A 16,708-nucleotide genomic window follows, 5' to 3' on the forward strand; every position below is an offset into this window, starting at 1 on the left:
ATTCTTTCTGGAAAGGAGGGAAGGAAGGAAGGAATGTAGGAGAGAAGGAAGGGGGGAAGGAAGGAGGAAAGGAAGGGAGAAAGGAAGGAGAGAAGGAGAGAAGAAAGGAGGGAAGGAAGGAAGAAAGGAAGGAGGGAAGGAGAGAAGGAGGGAAGGAGAGAAGGAGGGAAGGGGGAAGGAGGGAGGGAAGGAAGGAGGGAAGGAAGGAGAGTAGGAGAGAAGAAACGAGGGAAAGAAAGAGGGAGGGAGGGAAGTAGGACCGTTGTAAGATAAGATGGATCTATGGGATGGTAAGAAAGCAATCTTCAAGTATATTGTCAACTGTAGGAAAAAAATTGTTATAGATACATATTATTAATGTGTAATGCGGTCATAACAGGGAGAGGCAGATATGGCGGGGACTTTAGGGCTGGCCATTATAGGGGAAGGAGGGTTCGCTATATTGCAGAGATCCCTCCTTCCGGCCCTATGAGTCCCACTCCAAGGTCAGATGGCGTGAGCGATCAGGACCCTGGTCTCAGGCTGCTGTCGCTAAATGCCAGGTCTGTTATCCATAAGGCTCCCCTCGTCCGGGACTTGATTGTAGACGAGGGGGCAGACCTGGCATGTATTACTGAAACATGGCTGGGCACGGAGGGAGGAGTCCCCCTCGTAGAGCTGTGCCCAGACGGGTTTCAGGTGCTTCATCAGCCGAGAGCCCAGGGAAGGGGTGGCGGTGTGGCTATTGTAGTCCGGGAGTCTTTAGCTCCTCGTAGGATCCCTGCTCCGGAGCTTGTCGGGTGTGAGTCCCTGCTAGTGAAGTTGGACCTCAAGGGTCAAGCGGGTTTGCTGCTAACGTACCTGCCTCCCAACTGCGTTGCAGCGGCCCTCCCTGCGCTCCTCGAGTCAATAGCCGAGCTAGCAATTGAGTTCCCTAGACTAATGGTTCTGGGGGACTTCAATTTGCCTTCGCTCGGTGAACACTCTGATGGAGCGCAGGAGTTCATGGCCTCCATGACAGCCATGGGCCTGACCCAGGTAATTCGAGGCCCTACCCTCAGGGAAAAGGGCGGCATATAAATTTCCAATAAAATCCTAAAAAAAAATTAATAACAGTTATGAGATCATATAATTGTGAATGTATATATGAAATTGATTAAAAAAAAATTAAAAAAAAAAGATTCTTTCTGTGCCAAGGGATGACAGTCAGAGGTGGGTTCCTACCCATTTGGCCCGGTTCAGCCAAGTAAGTAGTAACTCAGCCTGCCACGCCCCCCGAACCGCTTCTATCATCATCAGCGCCATCGGCGCCACCTCGGCACACTCTAACCACTGTGCCGAGGTGGCGCAGTGGTTAGAGTGCTGTACTGCAGCCACTTCAGCTGACTGTTATCTGCAGTTCGGCTGTTCAAATCTCACCGGGTCAGGGTTGACTCAGCCTTCCATCCTTCTGAGGTGGGTAAAATGAGGACCCGGATTGTTGTTGGGGGCAATATGCTGACTCTGTAAACCGCTTAGAGAGGGCTGAAAGCCCTATGAAGCAGTATATGTCTAACTGCTATTGCTATAGAGAGCCGAGGTGGTGCAGTGGGTAGAGTGCAGTACTGCAGGCCACTTCAGCTGACTGCAGTTCTGCAGTTCGGCTGTTCAAATCTCACCAGCTCAGGGTTGACTCAGCCTTCCATCCTTCCGAGGTGGGTAAAATGAGGACCCGGATTGTTGCTGGGGGCAATATGCTGACTCTGTAAACCGCTTAGAGAGGGCTGAAAGCCCTATGAAGCGGTATATAAGTCTAACTGCTATTGCTATTGCTATCTTGATTTTCAGTTCTGTGCATGCGCAGAACAATCTTCATTGCAAAAATGTATTTTTTTCCCCTTTTCTAACATTGTGCGCATGCACAGACCCGCCAAACCGCCAGTAATGCCAGCAGCATCCCACCTCCGAAGACAGTTCCTTGGAACTGAAACTTACATCTTCCTTATTTAGTACTCCGATGAAGTGCCAAAATAGAGAACATATTTTTTTTTCATCAACTCTTGGGGTCAATTGGATTAGCCACAAATCTCAGTTGTGTAGCTTGAGGCAACCAAACCCAGAAACATCTTCTGGCACTTGGAAGAATAATTTATTTGCAAACGTTAAAAGCTTTTGGAAAGTCAACCAATTTCTGCAGGTATTAATTTGTTAATCTTCAAGCCGCTACAACAGAAAGCTTTTTGTTGATTAACAAATAGAAAGGTGCGACTTCCTATTTTTTTTAAAAAAAGAAAAATATGTATCTCCGGAGTGGGGAAAAAACAGTAAAAACAACCAAGGTCATTCAACATTCATTGCATAATATACTTCATGCAATCCTGAAACTAATAGAGGAAGTCAAGGGTTTGTAATGTCAGGGGACAGCTGAACACGCACAAAGAAATCTATATTCTTTACTGAAAGACAGTAGGGAAAGCAGACACTACTTTAAAGTCTGGTTCAATCACTAATATGAATCAAGCATGCTTAGACCTACCAAGAATCCAAATTGATCCAGATTGGTTCAGGTTTTTGAAGTCGTCAAAGTATCTTTGACCCAATAGTGTGCAGAGGCAGCCCCAAAAGCCAATGCAATCCTAAATTGCATTAACAGAAGTAGTGGTGGGATTCAGCCAGTCGTGAGAACCAGTTGTTAACTTTCTAAGTAGTTCAGAGCGTGACCCGTCAAAACCGCGGAGGACAAAATCGCGCTCGACAAAAGCGCACAATTGACGTCATCACAGCGCGATGAAAAAAAATTAAAATTGAAATAAAAATAAAATTAAAGCAAGCCGATTCACATAAAGGTAACGGTTAGGTTTAGGGTTAGGGTTAGGTTAAGGGTTAGGGTTAGGTTTAGAGCGTTAGGGTTACGTTTAGCGTTAGGTTAAGGGTTAGGGTTAGGTTTAGAGCGTTAGGGTTACGTTTAGCGTTAGGTTAAGGGTTAGGTTTAGGTTTAGAGCGTTAGGGTTACGTTTAGCGTTAGGTTAAGGGTTAGCGTTAGGTTTAGCGTTAGGTTAAGGGTTACATTTAGGGTTAGATTTAGGGTTAGGTTAAGGGTTAGGTTTAGGGTTAGGTTTAGGGTTAGGTTTGGGGGGGTTAGGGTAAGGTTTTTGCTTTATTTTTACATTTTTCGATCACAGCGCGATGTTTTCGTCGTGCTGTGATGACGTCAAATGCGCGCTTTCGTCGAGCACGATTTTGTGCTCCGCGGTTTTGTGGTGGAACCAGTTCAGAGAACAGTTGTTGGAAGAAATCTCCTTTTGTTTTTTTCCCCACTTCACAGGGCTAATCCTGTAAGGAAAGCAGGAAGGAAACATTTTGGTGTTGTTTCTAGCCTAATTTTTATTGCCTTGCTTACAAAAACTGCCTCTTCCGGTTAACCCTTATTACATTGCAACAGCTAAGGTGATGTGCCCATTGACGTGAGTGACGTTGAGTTGGCCATGCCCACCCAGTCACATGGCCACCGAGTCCCAGCTACCCACCTGGGGCAGAGAACCAGTTGTTAAATTATTTGAATCCCATCACTGAACAGAGGGATACAATCAAGATCAAGGGAGATACTAATACCACTCTGTAAAGCCCTAGTAAGACCACACCTAAAATACTGCATCCAGTTTCAGTCACCACACTATTAAAAAGATATTGAGACTCTAGAAAGGGTGCAGAAAAGAGCAACCAGGATGATTAGGGGACTGGAAGTTCAAACATACGAAGAACAGTTGCAGGAACTGGGCATGGCTAATCTAATGAAGAGAAGGACCAGGGGAGACATGATAGCAGTCTTCCAATATTTGAGGAGCTGACACAGAGATGAAGGGGTCAAGCTATTTTTCAAAGCACCCAAAGGCCAGACAAGGAATAATGGATGGAAACTGAATAAGGAGAGATTCAACCTGGAAATAAGGAAAAAAACTCTGACAGTGAGAACAATCAACCAATGGAACAGAAGTTGCCTTTAGAAGTTGTGGGAGCTTCATCACTGGAAGCTTTCAAGAAGAGACTGGACTGGCATCTGTCAGAAATGGTGTAGGGTCTCCTGCTTGGGCAGGGGTTTGGACCAGATAACCTACAAGGTCTCTTCCAACTCTGTTAATCTGTTAGAACCTCAAAACCAAGCTGATTTTCTTTTGCAATCAGGGCCTTCAGACAGCCAGATTCTACTTTTGATCAGGCTTAGATGACCAGATGTGCCCATTTAAGAAGACAGTTCCAGTTGTGTAGGAGATCTTCTTGACTCCAGGCACATTTTCAAAACTGGAACAAAGATTCCTTCTTAGAAGCCCAGCCATCTGGGAGAAGCATGACCTTTGCAAGTTCTGCTCATTATGTTGGTCCAAACACTTGAGGAAGTAGAGCAGTGGTGAAATTCAAATATTTTTACTACCGGTTCTGTGGGTATGGCTTGATGGGCATGGCATGGGAAGGATACTGCAAAATCTCCATTCCCTCCCCACTCCTGGGGAAGGGATATTGCAAAATCTCCATTCCCACCCGACTCTGGGGCCAGCTAGAGGTGGTATTTTCCGGTTCTCCAAACTACTCAAAATTTCTGCTACTGGTTCTCCGGAATCTGTCAGAACCTGTTGAATTTCATGTGTGAAGTAGAGTAGGGGGAAACATATAAGTCAATAGTAGAAATAGCACCTGGTAATGAGACTCTTTTTTCCACTGTGCTGTTGGTGCCATGCAACCACAGGCTATCAGTTGCAGTCCTGCTGATGTCTTTGCGCCGCTTTTCTAATTGTTTGTCTTTTCTTTTGCTTGGTGGAAATGATGAAGTGAAAGAGACTGTGGATGGAAAATGCACAGATGGAAGTGTGGTTGCAAAAAAAAAGTGGGAAAAACATACTGTTTGCTGTGTAGATATAGAATAATAAATGAGTGACACGGTGGCCTAGTGGTGAAGCATAGGTGTCAGGAAGGGCATCTGTCCAATCAACACTCAGCTCCAGTGGTGAGATTCAAATAATTTATCAACCGGTTCTCTGCCCTAATGACCAGCTGGTAGGCAAGGCTCGGTGGTCATATGATCATGTGGGCCTGGCCAAGTCAATGTCACTCAGGTCGAAGGGCGCGTCACCTTAGCTGTTACAATGTAGTAAGGGTTAACGGGAGAGGCAATTTCTGTAAGCAGGGCAATAAAGATTAGGCTAGAAACAACACCAGAATGTTTCCTTCCTGCCTTCCTTACAGGATTAGCCCTGTAAAGTGGAAAAAAACAAAAGGAGATTTCTTCCAACAACCAGTTCTCCAAACTGCTTAGAAAGTTAACAACCGGTTCTCCTGAATAGGTGTGAACTGGCTGAATCCCACCACTGCTCAGCTCCATCCAGTTGCCAAACTTTATAACTATTGAGTTATAAAAAGGGAATATTTAAGCAAAGAATAATAAATGTCAGGTGGAAGAAATCAGGAACCAGGGTTGTTCAAATGAGTAGAAGTTCCATACTAGTTCTCCCAAGAATCTGAACTACTAACGGTCAAGGCAACTTAGCGGTTGATAAGAGTCAGTGGAATTCAAGGAAGGCCGGACTTAGATCTCTTGTGGGCCTGAAGAGATTCGTAACTGACGATGTGCTACACTCTTCCCTCGATCTCAGTCTTGTCATCTCTTACATTAATACTGCAATGGCAATGACTATATTCAAAGAGGACTGAGAACAATTACATTCCAAGAGGCAGAAAAAAAATGCAAATTGAGTTTGGTGGAAATTAAAAAAAAACAAAAACCGAATGTTTGGAAAAGGACTGAACAACAAGCCCTTCATTGTTTCGGATGGAAGCATGGATCAAAATGATGAAGTGTTTTTGGCACGACACTGAAGTGAGGCAATGCTGGGGTATTTTGGATCTGTGCGTAGTAAATGCTAATGAAATGCTGAAGGGTGGCATTGAAACATGTGTTAATTTTAATATCAAAGAGAAAAAAGGATGAAGTCATAAACGCCTTGCAAATGTTGAAAAAAATGTGAGGCTTCTGGTATTGATGGCATAACAGGAGAAAAAGTTGTTGAAATATTACCATGGTTTGCTTAGGGAGTAAGCTATGTGACTAGTTGAATGTATGAATAAAGACTCCATCTGTCAGAATGTTAAGGGACGATATCAGAAATGGTATTCAGCAGGTTCTAACCAGTTCTGGAGAATTGGTAGCGGAAATTTTGAGTAGTTCGGAGAACTGGTAAATGCCACCTCTGACTGGCCACACACCCCATCTATTCTCTGCCTGTTGAGTCTCAACTGATCAGGAGGAAATGGGATTTTGCAGTATCCTTCCCCTGGAGTAGGGAGGGAATGGACATTTTGCAATATCCTTCCCGTGGAGTGGGGTGGGAATGCAGATTTTGTGGTATCCTTCCCCTGGAGTTTGGGGGAAATGGAGATTTTACAGTATCCTTCCCCTCCTACATCCACCAAGCAATGCCCACCAAGCCACGCCCACAGAACTGGTAGTAAAAAGTTTTTGAATCCCACCACTGGACGGTACGGCATTGTTATTAGAAGTGACACCAAACCATGATTGCAAAGTCCAAGGCAGATTTGTGGCAGGCAGAGGATGTGAGAATCATGTCTGACATCTTTCCCACCTCATTTGGAAACAAACTGGGCTGCACCTTGGTTGATTTTGTATGTATACTGTAAAATCCCATTCCCTCCCCACTCCAGGGGAAAGATACTGTAAAATCTATATTCTCTTCCCACTCCAGGGGAAGGATACTGTAAAATCTTCATTCCCTCCCCACTCCAGGGGAAGGATACTATAAAATCTCTATTCTCTTCCCACTCCAGGGAGAAGGATACTGCAAAATCCCCATTCCCTCCCCACTCCGGGGGGAAGGATACTGCAAAATCCCATTCCCTCCCTCCTCCAGGGGAAGGATACTGCAAAATCTCCATTCCCTCCCCATTCCATGGAGAAGGATACTGCAAAATCCCCATTCCCTCCCCATTCCATGGAGAAGGATACTGCAAAATCCCCATTCCCTCCCCACTCCAGGGGGAAGGATACTGCAAAATCCCCATTCCCTCCCCACTCTAGGGGAAGGATACTGCAAAATCTCCATTCCCGTCTCATTCCAGGGGAAGGATACTGCAAAATCCCCATTCCTCCCCCACTCCAGGGAGAAGGATACTGCAAAATCCCATTCCCTCCCGGACTGGCCCATGTTCCTCCACAACCTCCAAAAAACGGAACTAAAAGTATAGTCTGAGTTTGTTGGGGTCAAGTAACCAAAAATGGTAATCAACATATATATGCATTTCATGTCAATCGATATACAAAGATGTCTTCTGTTTTGACTTTGAGGTCCCGTAGCCCTAAGCTTGTTTTAAATTTCTTGATCCCTGAATCTTTTGGCTTCCTCCCCAGGTCGTTCTTCCACTCAAGTTGCAGTCCTTCAATATGGAAAAGTGAACTCTCTGGAAATTTCATGGAACGTTGTCCAGGAAGAATCAAACCTTCTGAAAAAAGTGGACTCCATTTATCAAAGAGAGAAAGGCCCAAGCAAGCTAGGTATGGTCTTCTCTGCTCTCCCGTGATTGGGCAAAGGTTTTGCTTTGAAAGTTTATTGAACTACTCATTTGAATAAAGCTAGTGGCTTTTAGTGGCCTAGTGGTGAAGATGCTCGCCTCCCGCTTGGAAGGTCGAGAGTTCAATTCTAGAGATTGGCAGACGTTCGTTTCTCAGGGGGCAAAGAAAAAAAAATAGCTGCTACAAATTCCATGTAGGCTGACTGGGGAATTCTGGGAGTTGAAGTCCACAAGTCTTAACGTTTCCAAGTTTGGAGAAAGGAATGGTAGAGAAGGGCTGTTTAACCCAAACAGCTCTAGCGCACAGTCCTGATGAGGGAGTGAAAAATATGTGTGTTTATTTCTTCTCACCACTGAATCTTCATTAAGATGTTTTCTTTACAGTGGACAGGGAAAAAAAATACAGTATTTCCTGTCCTGCTATTGGCCCAAAGGACTCAATGGTTCTTCAACAGCAGAAAATAGGTTTTGGAATGGATAATAAAACTGTTAATATTTGCTTTATAAAAGATAATTTGGACTGCTTTGCCATTTCATTTTTACTTTTTAAAGATTGTAACTATGATTTATGAACTTTATGGTTGTATGTGTGCACACTGAGAACTCCTGCATCTAATCTAATCTACTCTACTCTACTCTACTCTACTCTACTCTACTCTACTCTACTCTACTCTACTCTACTCTACTCTACTCTACTCTACTCTACATTCTCTTCTGTTCTGTTCTGTTCCGTTCCCTTCCACTCTACTCTACTCTACTCTACTCTACTCTACTCTACTCTACTCTACTCTACTCTACTCTACTCTACTCTACTCTACTCTACTCTACTCTACTCTACTCTACTCTACTCTACTCTATTCTCTTCTGTTCTGTTCTGTTCTGTTCTACTCTAATCTACTCTACTCTACATTCTATTCTGTTCTGTTCTGTTCTACTCTACTCTACTCTACATTCTGTTCTGTTCTATACTCTACTCTACTCTACTCTACTCTACATTCTATTCTGTTCTCTTCTGTTCTCTTCTGTTCTACTCCACTCCACTCCACTCCACTCCACTCCACTCCACTCCACTCCACTCCACTCCACTCCACTCCACTCCACTCCACTCCACTCCACTCCACTCTACTCCACTCCACTCCACTCCACTCCACTCCACTCCACTCCATTCTACCCTACCCTACTATTATGTTATTCTAGTCCAGTGTTTCTTAACCTTGGTCACTTGAAGATGTCCGGACTTCAACTCCCAGAATTCCCCAGCCAGCCATGCTGGCTGGGGAATTCTGGGAGTTGAAGTCCGGACATCTTCAAGTGGCCAAGGTTGAGAAACACTGTTCTAGTCTATTCTGCTCATTCCATTTCTTAGCCTAGTCTTTTCTAATCTAGTCTATTTTCTTGATGTTTTTTTGTTCTTTACTCTGCTCATAAGCTACTACATAAGCTTGTACTGCATTATTTTCAGGGGAAGCAATAGACTTCATGGTCCAGCATGCCATTTCCGAAGCCAACGGAGGACGACCCAATGCATCCAAAACGGCTGTGATCATTGTGGCAGACACCTCAAAAGATGCTGTGGAAGCTGCTGTGAATTCTGCCAGAGCCAATAGTAAATTTGTTACTTTACCATTATTTTTACAGGGCAATGATATTTCGGAAACATACCTCCAGCTTGTGGGATGTTAAGCATGCCTGTTCTTTTGTTACTGAAGTATATTTGCCCTGCTTTATACATAGTTGGAAGTCCCAGACATCCATACAGGTAGTCCTCGACTTACGACCATAACTGAACCCAAAATTTCTGTTGCTAAGCGAGACAGTGGTTAAGGGAGTTTTCCCCCCATTTTATGACCTTTTTTGGCCCCAGTCTTTTAAGTTAGTAACACGGCTGTTAAGTGAATCTGGCTTCCCCTGTTGACTTTGCTTGTTAGAAGGTCGCAAAAGGGGAACTCACATGATCCCGGGACACTGCAACCGTCATAAATACGAGACAATTACCAAGTGCCTCAATTTTGATCACATGACAGTAGAGATGCTGCAACAGTCATAAGTGTGGAAAATGGTCATAAGTCACTTTTTCAGTGCTGTTGTTCCTTCGAATGCCCACTAAAGGAACGATTGTAAGTCCAGGACTGCCTGTATACTTGTCTGTGCTCCTGAGTTAGTGGTGGGTTTCAAAAATTGTTCGAACCTACTCTGTGGGTGTGGCCTCCTTGGTGGGAGTGGCTTGCCGCCCATGTGACCGGAGGTAATCAGAAGTTTTCAAAGCAGTTTGAAACAAAAGGAAAATGTGATGATTTTCCTTGCTAAAAATCCTATCCGATGATCTGGCTGACCAGCTTTTGGAATTCCATCATCTTTTTCTAGTTGCGGACATTAAAACACACTCAGTTTTTAAAAAAATGTAGTTTATAACTACTGGCTGAACAAAAATGGATTTGGATTTTATTGGTCTTGCATGCCGCCCGTTCCCGAAGGACTCCAGGCGGCTTACAATAAAAGAGGGAAGGGGGACAAATAAGACAATACGAAATATAAAATACCACAACATTCACAGTTAAAGTGGGGCTGGATACTTCAACAGCCCCAGGCCTGCCGGAACAGCCAGGACTTAATAGCATTACGGAAGGCCGGGAGGGTAGTAAGGGTCCGGATCTCAGCGGGGAGATCGTTCCAGAGGGCTGGAGCTGCAACAGAGAAGGCTCTCCCCAGGGGGTCGCCAGCCCGCATTGGCTGGCAGATGGAATCCGGAGAAGGCCTAGTCTGTGCGATCGAGTCGGTCTTTGGGAGGTAATTGGCATGAGGCGGTCTCTCAGGTACCCAGGTCCAATGCCATGCAGGGCTTTAAAAGTAATGACTAGCACCTTGAAGCGTGTCCGGAGACCAATGGGCAGCCAGTGCAGCTCGCGGAGGATAGGTGCAATGTGAGTGTACCTAGGTGCACCCACAATCACTCGCGCGGCTGTGTTCTGGACTAACTGAAGTCTTCGAACACTCTTCAAGGGCAGCCCAAAGTTGATAGCGTATTGAAAAAAACCCTGTATTGGCCCATACACCAGACCGAATTCAGGGGTCAGCAATCCATGGCTCTGGAGCCGCATGTGGCTCTTTCCTCCCTCTGCTGCAGCTCCCTGTCGTCAGCTGGCTCCACAATTGATAGGGCTTTCAGTTAGGATAGGTGGAGGAAAAAGGCTGCCATGCTAGGAGGAGACTCTATGGTGGGGGGGAAGAGGACTTCCGGGTGCTCCAGAATTGAATGGGGGGCTTCGGGTTAGGACTTTTGTGGCTCTTTGAGTGTTTAAGGTGGCCGACTCCTGACAATCAAGGTTCTTGATTGTGCAAATCTTTTTAGGCAACTGACAGTGTTCAATCCACACTGATTACATATCAATTTAGGATTCTTTTAATGACATGAATTCATTGTAAAATGAAAATAGGATCTTTACAGTAAAATAGTGGGGGTTTTCATCAATCTTCTGAGTATATATAGTATGTCGTGATTCTTTTCTGGTGAGCAGGGGGACAAGTCTTGTGTTGAAAGTAAGAGAGTATGGAAATAATTATCATTATTATTATGCCAAAACTGATTTTAACCAACATTATATATTTTTTGAACACTTGTATTGAAGTTCAAATTGAATTAAGGAGGATTTCAATCTCTCCTGCTTTTCCCAGGAGTTTCACTGCTTCCCATTGGCGTTGGCACCAAATATAATGCGGAACAATTGAACGCTTTAGTGGGGCCATCTGCTAAAGACACCATCATCAAGTTGCAACATTTTGAAGACCTTTCTACAATGATCACGGTGGGAGATGAATTTATGAAGAAGCTTTGCACAGGTAAGCCCCCATTTCACTTCACACTCTAGGTCAGCAGTCACAAACTGGTGGTCCGTGACAAAATTTTGGTGATCCGCAGACAAATTATTTCCATTCTTTATATTGCACTAAATCAGGGGTCCTCAAATCAGGGCCCCTGGGCCGTATACGTGCAATGAACGCTTGTGTTGCTGCAGAGAGTCTCCCGCTTTGGGGTCTTTTTGTGCGGGTTGGAGGGGGGCAGAAATTCCAACTTGGGGTCTGCATCAGCCTCCTGGTGTGGGGCTTTGGGCGAAGGCTGGAGGGAAGTGCTGTTGGTGGCAAAGAGTCGGAGGGCCTCGTTCCAGTGGGACTGCATCATGGCCTGGAACTGGCTGACCATCTCAGGCCATTGAGCCTCCAGGCGCTAGTACCTGGCCTTACACTCCCTCAGGTCTTCCCTCTGCTTGGAAAGCCTCTGCTGATAGTCCTCAGTGAGGTTCTCCTGCTGAGCCTCCTTCTTGGTCAGATCCAATTTGAACTGAGCCAGCTTTTTTGCCAACCCTTTCTCATGGTGGCTGCTTAGCTCCAAGAACTGCTTCCTGTTGGGGCCCTAAGCAACCTGGGCGGGCAGGCGAGGAGTGACTGGTAGGGGAGGAGTGAGTCGAGGCTGGCGAGGCACCTCCTGATGTGAGTAACATCGACTTGGCCACACCCACCCAGTCACATGACCACCTAGCCACTCCCACCATTCATTAGGCAGATTATGTTAGGGGTCCGCAGGATTTAAAATTATGGATTTAGTGGTCCCTGAGATCTGAAAGGTTAGTGATCCCTGCTCTAGATAAGCTCACATTTTAAAAAAAAGTACAGCTATTGAATCTTTTATTTCTTACAGTTTTAAAAGAAAGTTCTATTTTCATATTTTGAGATGACAGCTGATGTCTCTGAGCAAATTGGCACTTCAGAATACTCTGCTTTAAAATTATTTCCCCATGTAGAAAATGGCGAAGAGAGAATCTTATTAAAAGGAATCAAAAACTGTGACCCAGGATGTGGTACCCAGATAGGATTTCTCAGTTCATTAGTTAATTGTTCAGTGTGAATGTTGACACAGGCTTAAAAGAGGAATGTGTTAAGTCTCGGTAATCATAATTATTTGCAGAGATGGAAAATCATCCTCTTTATAATGGAAGCAAACACTATCCCCACAAATCAGATACAGGCTTCTAAATATGAAAATACTTTAAAAAAAAATCACCTATTTTCCAAAACCTATTCTCCAAAGCACCTGAAGGCAGAACAAGAAACAGTGGATGGAAATTAATCAACGAAACAACCAACTTAGAACTAACTAAGTAGAAGTTCTTAAGAAGTTTCCTAAGAATTAGAACAATTAATCAGTGGAACAGTTTGCCTCCAGAAGTTGTGAGTGCTCCAGCCCTGAAGGTTTTTAACAAGAAATTTGTTAGAAATTCTGTTTATATAGAGCACCACAGAGCAAAGAGACAGTGTGGTTTTTATCTCAAGTTTTATGATGATATCTTACAAATCGTCTTTGGATGGCTTACTTTTCAGAGGCCGCTCAGGAGTGCATAGATGAAGAGGGCAATATCAGAGCAGTAAGTATGTCCTTCACACGTTCTTTGAGCTTTAGAGACATCATCTGTTATGGATGGACAATTTACAAAGTTGGAGGTGACCGGTTTGGGCGGGAAATCAAGGTGCAGATCTTCTGAGGCTGAAGAAGCTTACATCATCTTACATTCTTATGAGGTAGCCTGCTTGAGTCCTTTCCTTCAGGATGAAGTTGGAGATGATGGTCACCATGACTGTCTTTTTCAAGAGGCAACTGGACTTTCTGGTGCCCTTGTGACCTCTAGACTGGATTACTGCAACGTGCTCTACATGGGGCTGCCCTTGAAGAGTATTTGGCGACTTCAGCTTGTCCAGAATGCAGCCGCGCGAGCGATCGTGGGTGCGCCTCGGTTCACCCACGTAACACCTATCCTCCGCGAGCTGCACTGGCTGCCTGTTGATCTCGGGGTACGCTTCAAGGTGCTAGTCGTCACCTACAAAGCCCTTCATGGTATTGGATCTGGGTACTTGAGAGACCACCTACTGCCAATTACCTCCACTAGACCAATCAGATCCCACAGACTAGGCCTCCTCCGAATTCCATCAGCCGGCCAGTGTCGACTGGCGACTACCCGGAGGAGAGCCTTCTCGGTGGCTGCTCCGACCCTCTGGAACAAACTCTCCGTGGAGATTCGGACCCTCACCACCCTCCAGGCCTTCCGCATAGCCCTTAAAACCTGGCTGTTCCGACAGGCCTGGGGCTAAAGACTCGCTGCCCCACTTCGAATGGTATGATTGTTGTGTTTTTAACTATGTATGGTTTTTATGTTTTTGTAACTCTGTTTGTATTTCCCCTCCCTTTTTGAGTTGTGAGCCGCCCTGAGTCCCTTTAGGGAAAAGGGCGGCATACAAATAAATTAAACCTAAACCTAAACCTTTTTCTTTGAGGACGTTTCACTTCTCATCCAAGAAGCTTCTTCAGTTCTGATTGGAATGGAAGGATTTATGTTCCTTGTAAACAGCTGGTCATTTGCATCCTTTTAAAGGGTTGTTGAAGCACTTGGAGGTTTATCTGTGTCCTCAGGGTCATTTTAGTTGTGCAAATAGTTCCTGTAGTCTGCCATTTTTTCCTCTGGAAATCCATTCCTGCTCCCACCCCATTCCAAGGGTCTTCATCCCAAATTGTATAGCTCAAAGTTTGTAGAGATGCTCATTCATCCAGGTCATGGTTGTCCCAAAGGTGCTTTTTCAAGACGCAACAAGACTTTCTGTTTTTTTCCCTTTTTTGAATAGGTTTCACTTCTCATCCAAGAAGCTTCTTCAGCACTGACTGGATGGTGGGGAAGGGAAAGATTTATTATTCCTTGCAGACTGCTGGTCCTTTGAATCCTTTTAGAGGGTCGGTGAGGCCACTTGGAGATTTATCTGTTTCCTCAGGGTCACCTGAATGGTGCTCCTGGTTCCTGTAGTCTGCAGTTTCTCCTCTGGAAATCCATTCCTATTCTCCCACCATTTCAAGGGTGTTCATCCCAAATTGCATAGCTAAAAGTCTGTAGAGATTCTCAGTCATCCAGAGATAAACCTCCAAGTGGCCTCAACGACCCTCTAAAAGGATGCAAATGACCAGCTGTCTGCAAGGAGAATAAATCCTTCCATTCCCCCCAACCACTCAGAGCTGAAGAAGCTTCTTGGATGAGATGTGAAACGTCTTCAAAGAAAAACCGGAAAGTCCGGTTGCCTCTTGAAAAAAGCACCATTCGGACAACCATGACCTGGATGACTGAGAATCTCCGTAGACATTCACCCTGAGTGTGTTTGCGGCTTTCTGTCTGTAGGGGGAAGTCTTGCATTGTCGGTTTTGTTGGATTGCTGGAGCCCTTGGCTTGTTCAGGACGTTTTCTCAATTCTTTCCCATCGACAAATTTGCCTATTTTCCCCTATAAAGATCTTAAACGATTTGGCATCTCATCAACGGAGCGCACGCTAATGAAAGCAACACAGAACCTCTTCTGCCAAGCTCATGCGTGAAGCCTTTTTTTTTTTTTAGTCCCTTTATTTCTATCGGGCTGAGGAATTCGTGGAACTAAATTCTTCCATCTCGGCCAAGAGCAACTGAGCCACTTTTTATTACTGGGGGGGAAAAAATACACCAATATAATTTTCTTCAGTTTCTTTGGGTGGGCAACGTGTGGATTTGTATTATGCACTTGACTGCATGAAGATCCTTCTTCTTGTTTGGTCTCTTAAGTCCTGTGTCCTCTTTTCAGCTCTGTGGACCATACCACGCCAGGCCATCCTGGCTTCCACTGTCTCCCAGAGTTTGCTAAAATTCATGGCCATTGTTTCGATAACCGTCTCATCCATTACCGTCTCCTTCTCTTTTTGCCTTCCATCTTTCCCAACAACAGGGGCCTTTTCCAAGCAGTCTTCTCTTCTCATTAGGTAGCCAAAGTATCATCCTCCTCTTTTAATGACCCATAATCCCTCAGGGGCTGGAGTCTGGCCAAGTGAATGGAGCTGAGTATTTACTGGCCGAATGCTGTTCCTGTTGCCAGTACGGAGTTCTATTCGGCAGATATAATCTCATTGTGCTCAGAGAGCGAAATATCTGCCTTTACCTAGGATTGAACTCACAGCCTCCTGGTTGTGAGGTGAGAGCTCCAACTTGAGGCCACCGTGCCACCTATTTGAGCTTCAGTATCTGTCCTTCCAAAGGGTTGATTTCCTGTAGGGTTGACCAATGTGGTCTCCTTGCCCTCTCTCGAGATTTTTCTCCAGCGTTACTGTTCGAAAGCATCAATTCTTTGACGCTCGTCCTTCCTTACAGTCCACTGTTTAAAGTCTTTTGAGGTTGTCCATAGAGTTTTCTTGGTAAGGATCCTAGAGTGGGTTGCCTTTTCCTTCTCTAGTGGACCATCCGTTTTTCTAAACTTTCCACTACAGGAGTGGCCAAAATTGTGGAAACCTTTTGAGAAAAGTGTATAGAGTTGCACACACTGGGAACAGGCTCCAGCTGTTTGCCTGCCTCACTCATGTCTGACTCCGAAGGCAGCTGATAACTGGCATACGGCTCTGGCCCCCTCTCTGCTTTTGACACAGAACCCTCATCAAAGCCTTCCCCAGACTCCAGGATTGGCCCAGGTTCCTCCCCAACCTCTTCACTGTCCGAATCTGCTGCCAGCTTCACTGGTGCTGGTGGGCCACAACAGTCCCTTACTAATGTCAGTTTTTCTTTTCCAGAATTGATGGGTGTGTGCGCGCACACACACATATGGAAGGTATGCCAACCAGCGTAACATTAAGCATTCTTCTCGCCCATCAAACTGATTCCACATGGTCATTGTTCAGCAATCTTAGCACATAATGAATCAAAGTACAATATTAAAACCCCAGGGATTCCTGGGAGAAGGGATGATCCCACCGAAATCAGTGGAAAATAAACTCACTTCGACTGGTTTAGGTCCAGAATTTCTATATACCAATTTCCCCCAATTTGGAACATTTCCAGTTGCATAGATGGCTAGAAATTCTCAGGAATAGCCATGCTGGCTATGAATGAAAGGCTAGGCGCTAGGAAAGGACCCAAATTTGAGGAAAGCAATTCCGCACCGTTAAATCTTTTTCCAGGCGAAAATAATGCTGAATTTTGTTACTGTCTTTTGTTGATGTCTTTCTTCTCCCACCGACGTTCAGATCAGGACTGTCCAACTTCGGCAACTTTAAGACTTTTGGACTTTGGTTCCCAGAATTCCCCAGCTAACATGACTGGCTAAGGAATTCTGGGAGTTGAAGTCCATAAATC

General features: G+C 44.9%; 1 protein-coding gene across 1 annotated transcript in view; it reads left to right on the top strand.

Moving 5' to 3' along the window:
* VWF (von Willebrand factor) overlaps window positions 1–16,708 on the top strand; it is a 183,449-nt gene that overhangs the window by 103,106 nt on the left and 63,635 nt on the right. Inside the window, exons 30-33 of the mRNA XM_087722260.1 lie at window positions 7,373–7,516; window positions 8,996–9,139; window positions 11,206–11,370; window positions 12,907–12,950. Coding sequence (XP_087578386.1) covers window positions 7,373–7,516; window positions 8,996–9,139; window positions 11,206–11,370; window positions 12,907–12,950 — 497 coding nt within the window. The remainder of the gene's footprint in view (window positions 1–7,372; window positions 7,517–8,995; window positions 9,140–11,205; window positions 11,371–12,906; window positions 12,951–16,708) is intronic.

Source organism: Thamnophis sirtalis, unplaced genomic scaffold, assembly GCF_051295495.1.
Source record: "Thamnophis sirtalis isolate CommonGarterSnake01/CBP01778 unplaced genomic scaffold, rThaSir2_p1.2 scaffold_9, whole genome shotgun sequence".
Classification (NCBI taxonomy): domain Eukaryota; kingdom Metazoa; phylum Chordata; class Lepidosauria; order Squamata; family Natricidae; genus Thamnophis; species Thamnophis sirtalis.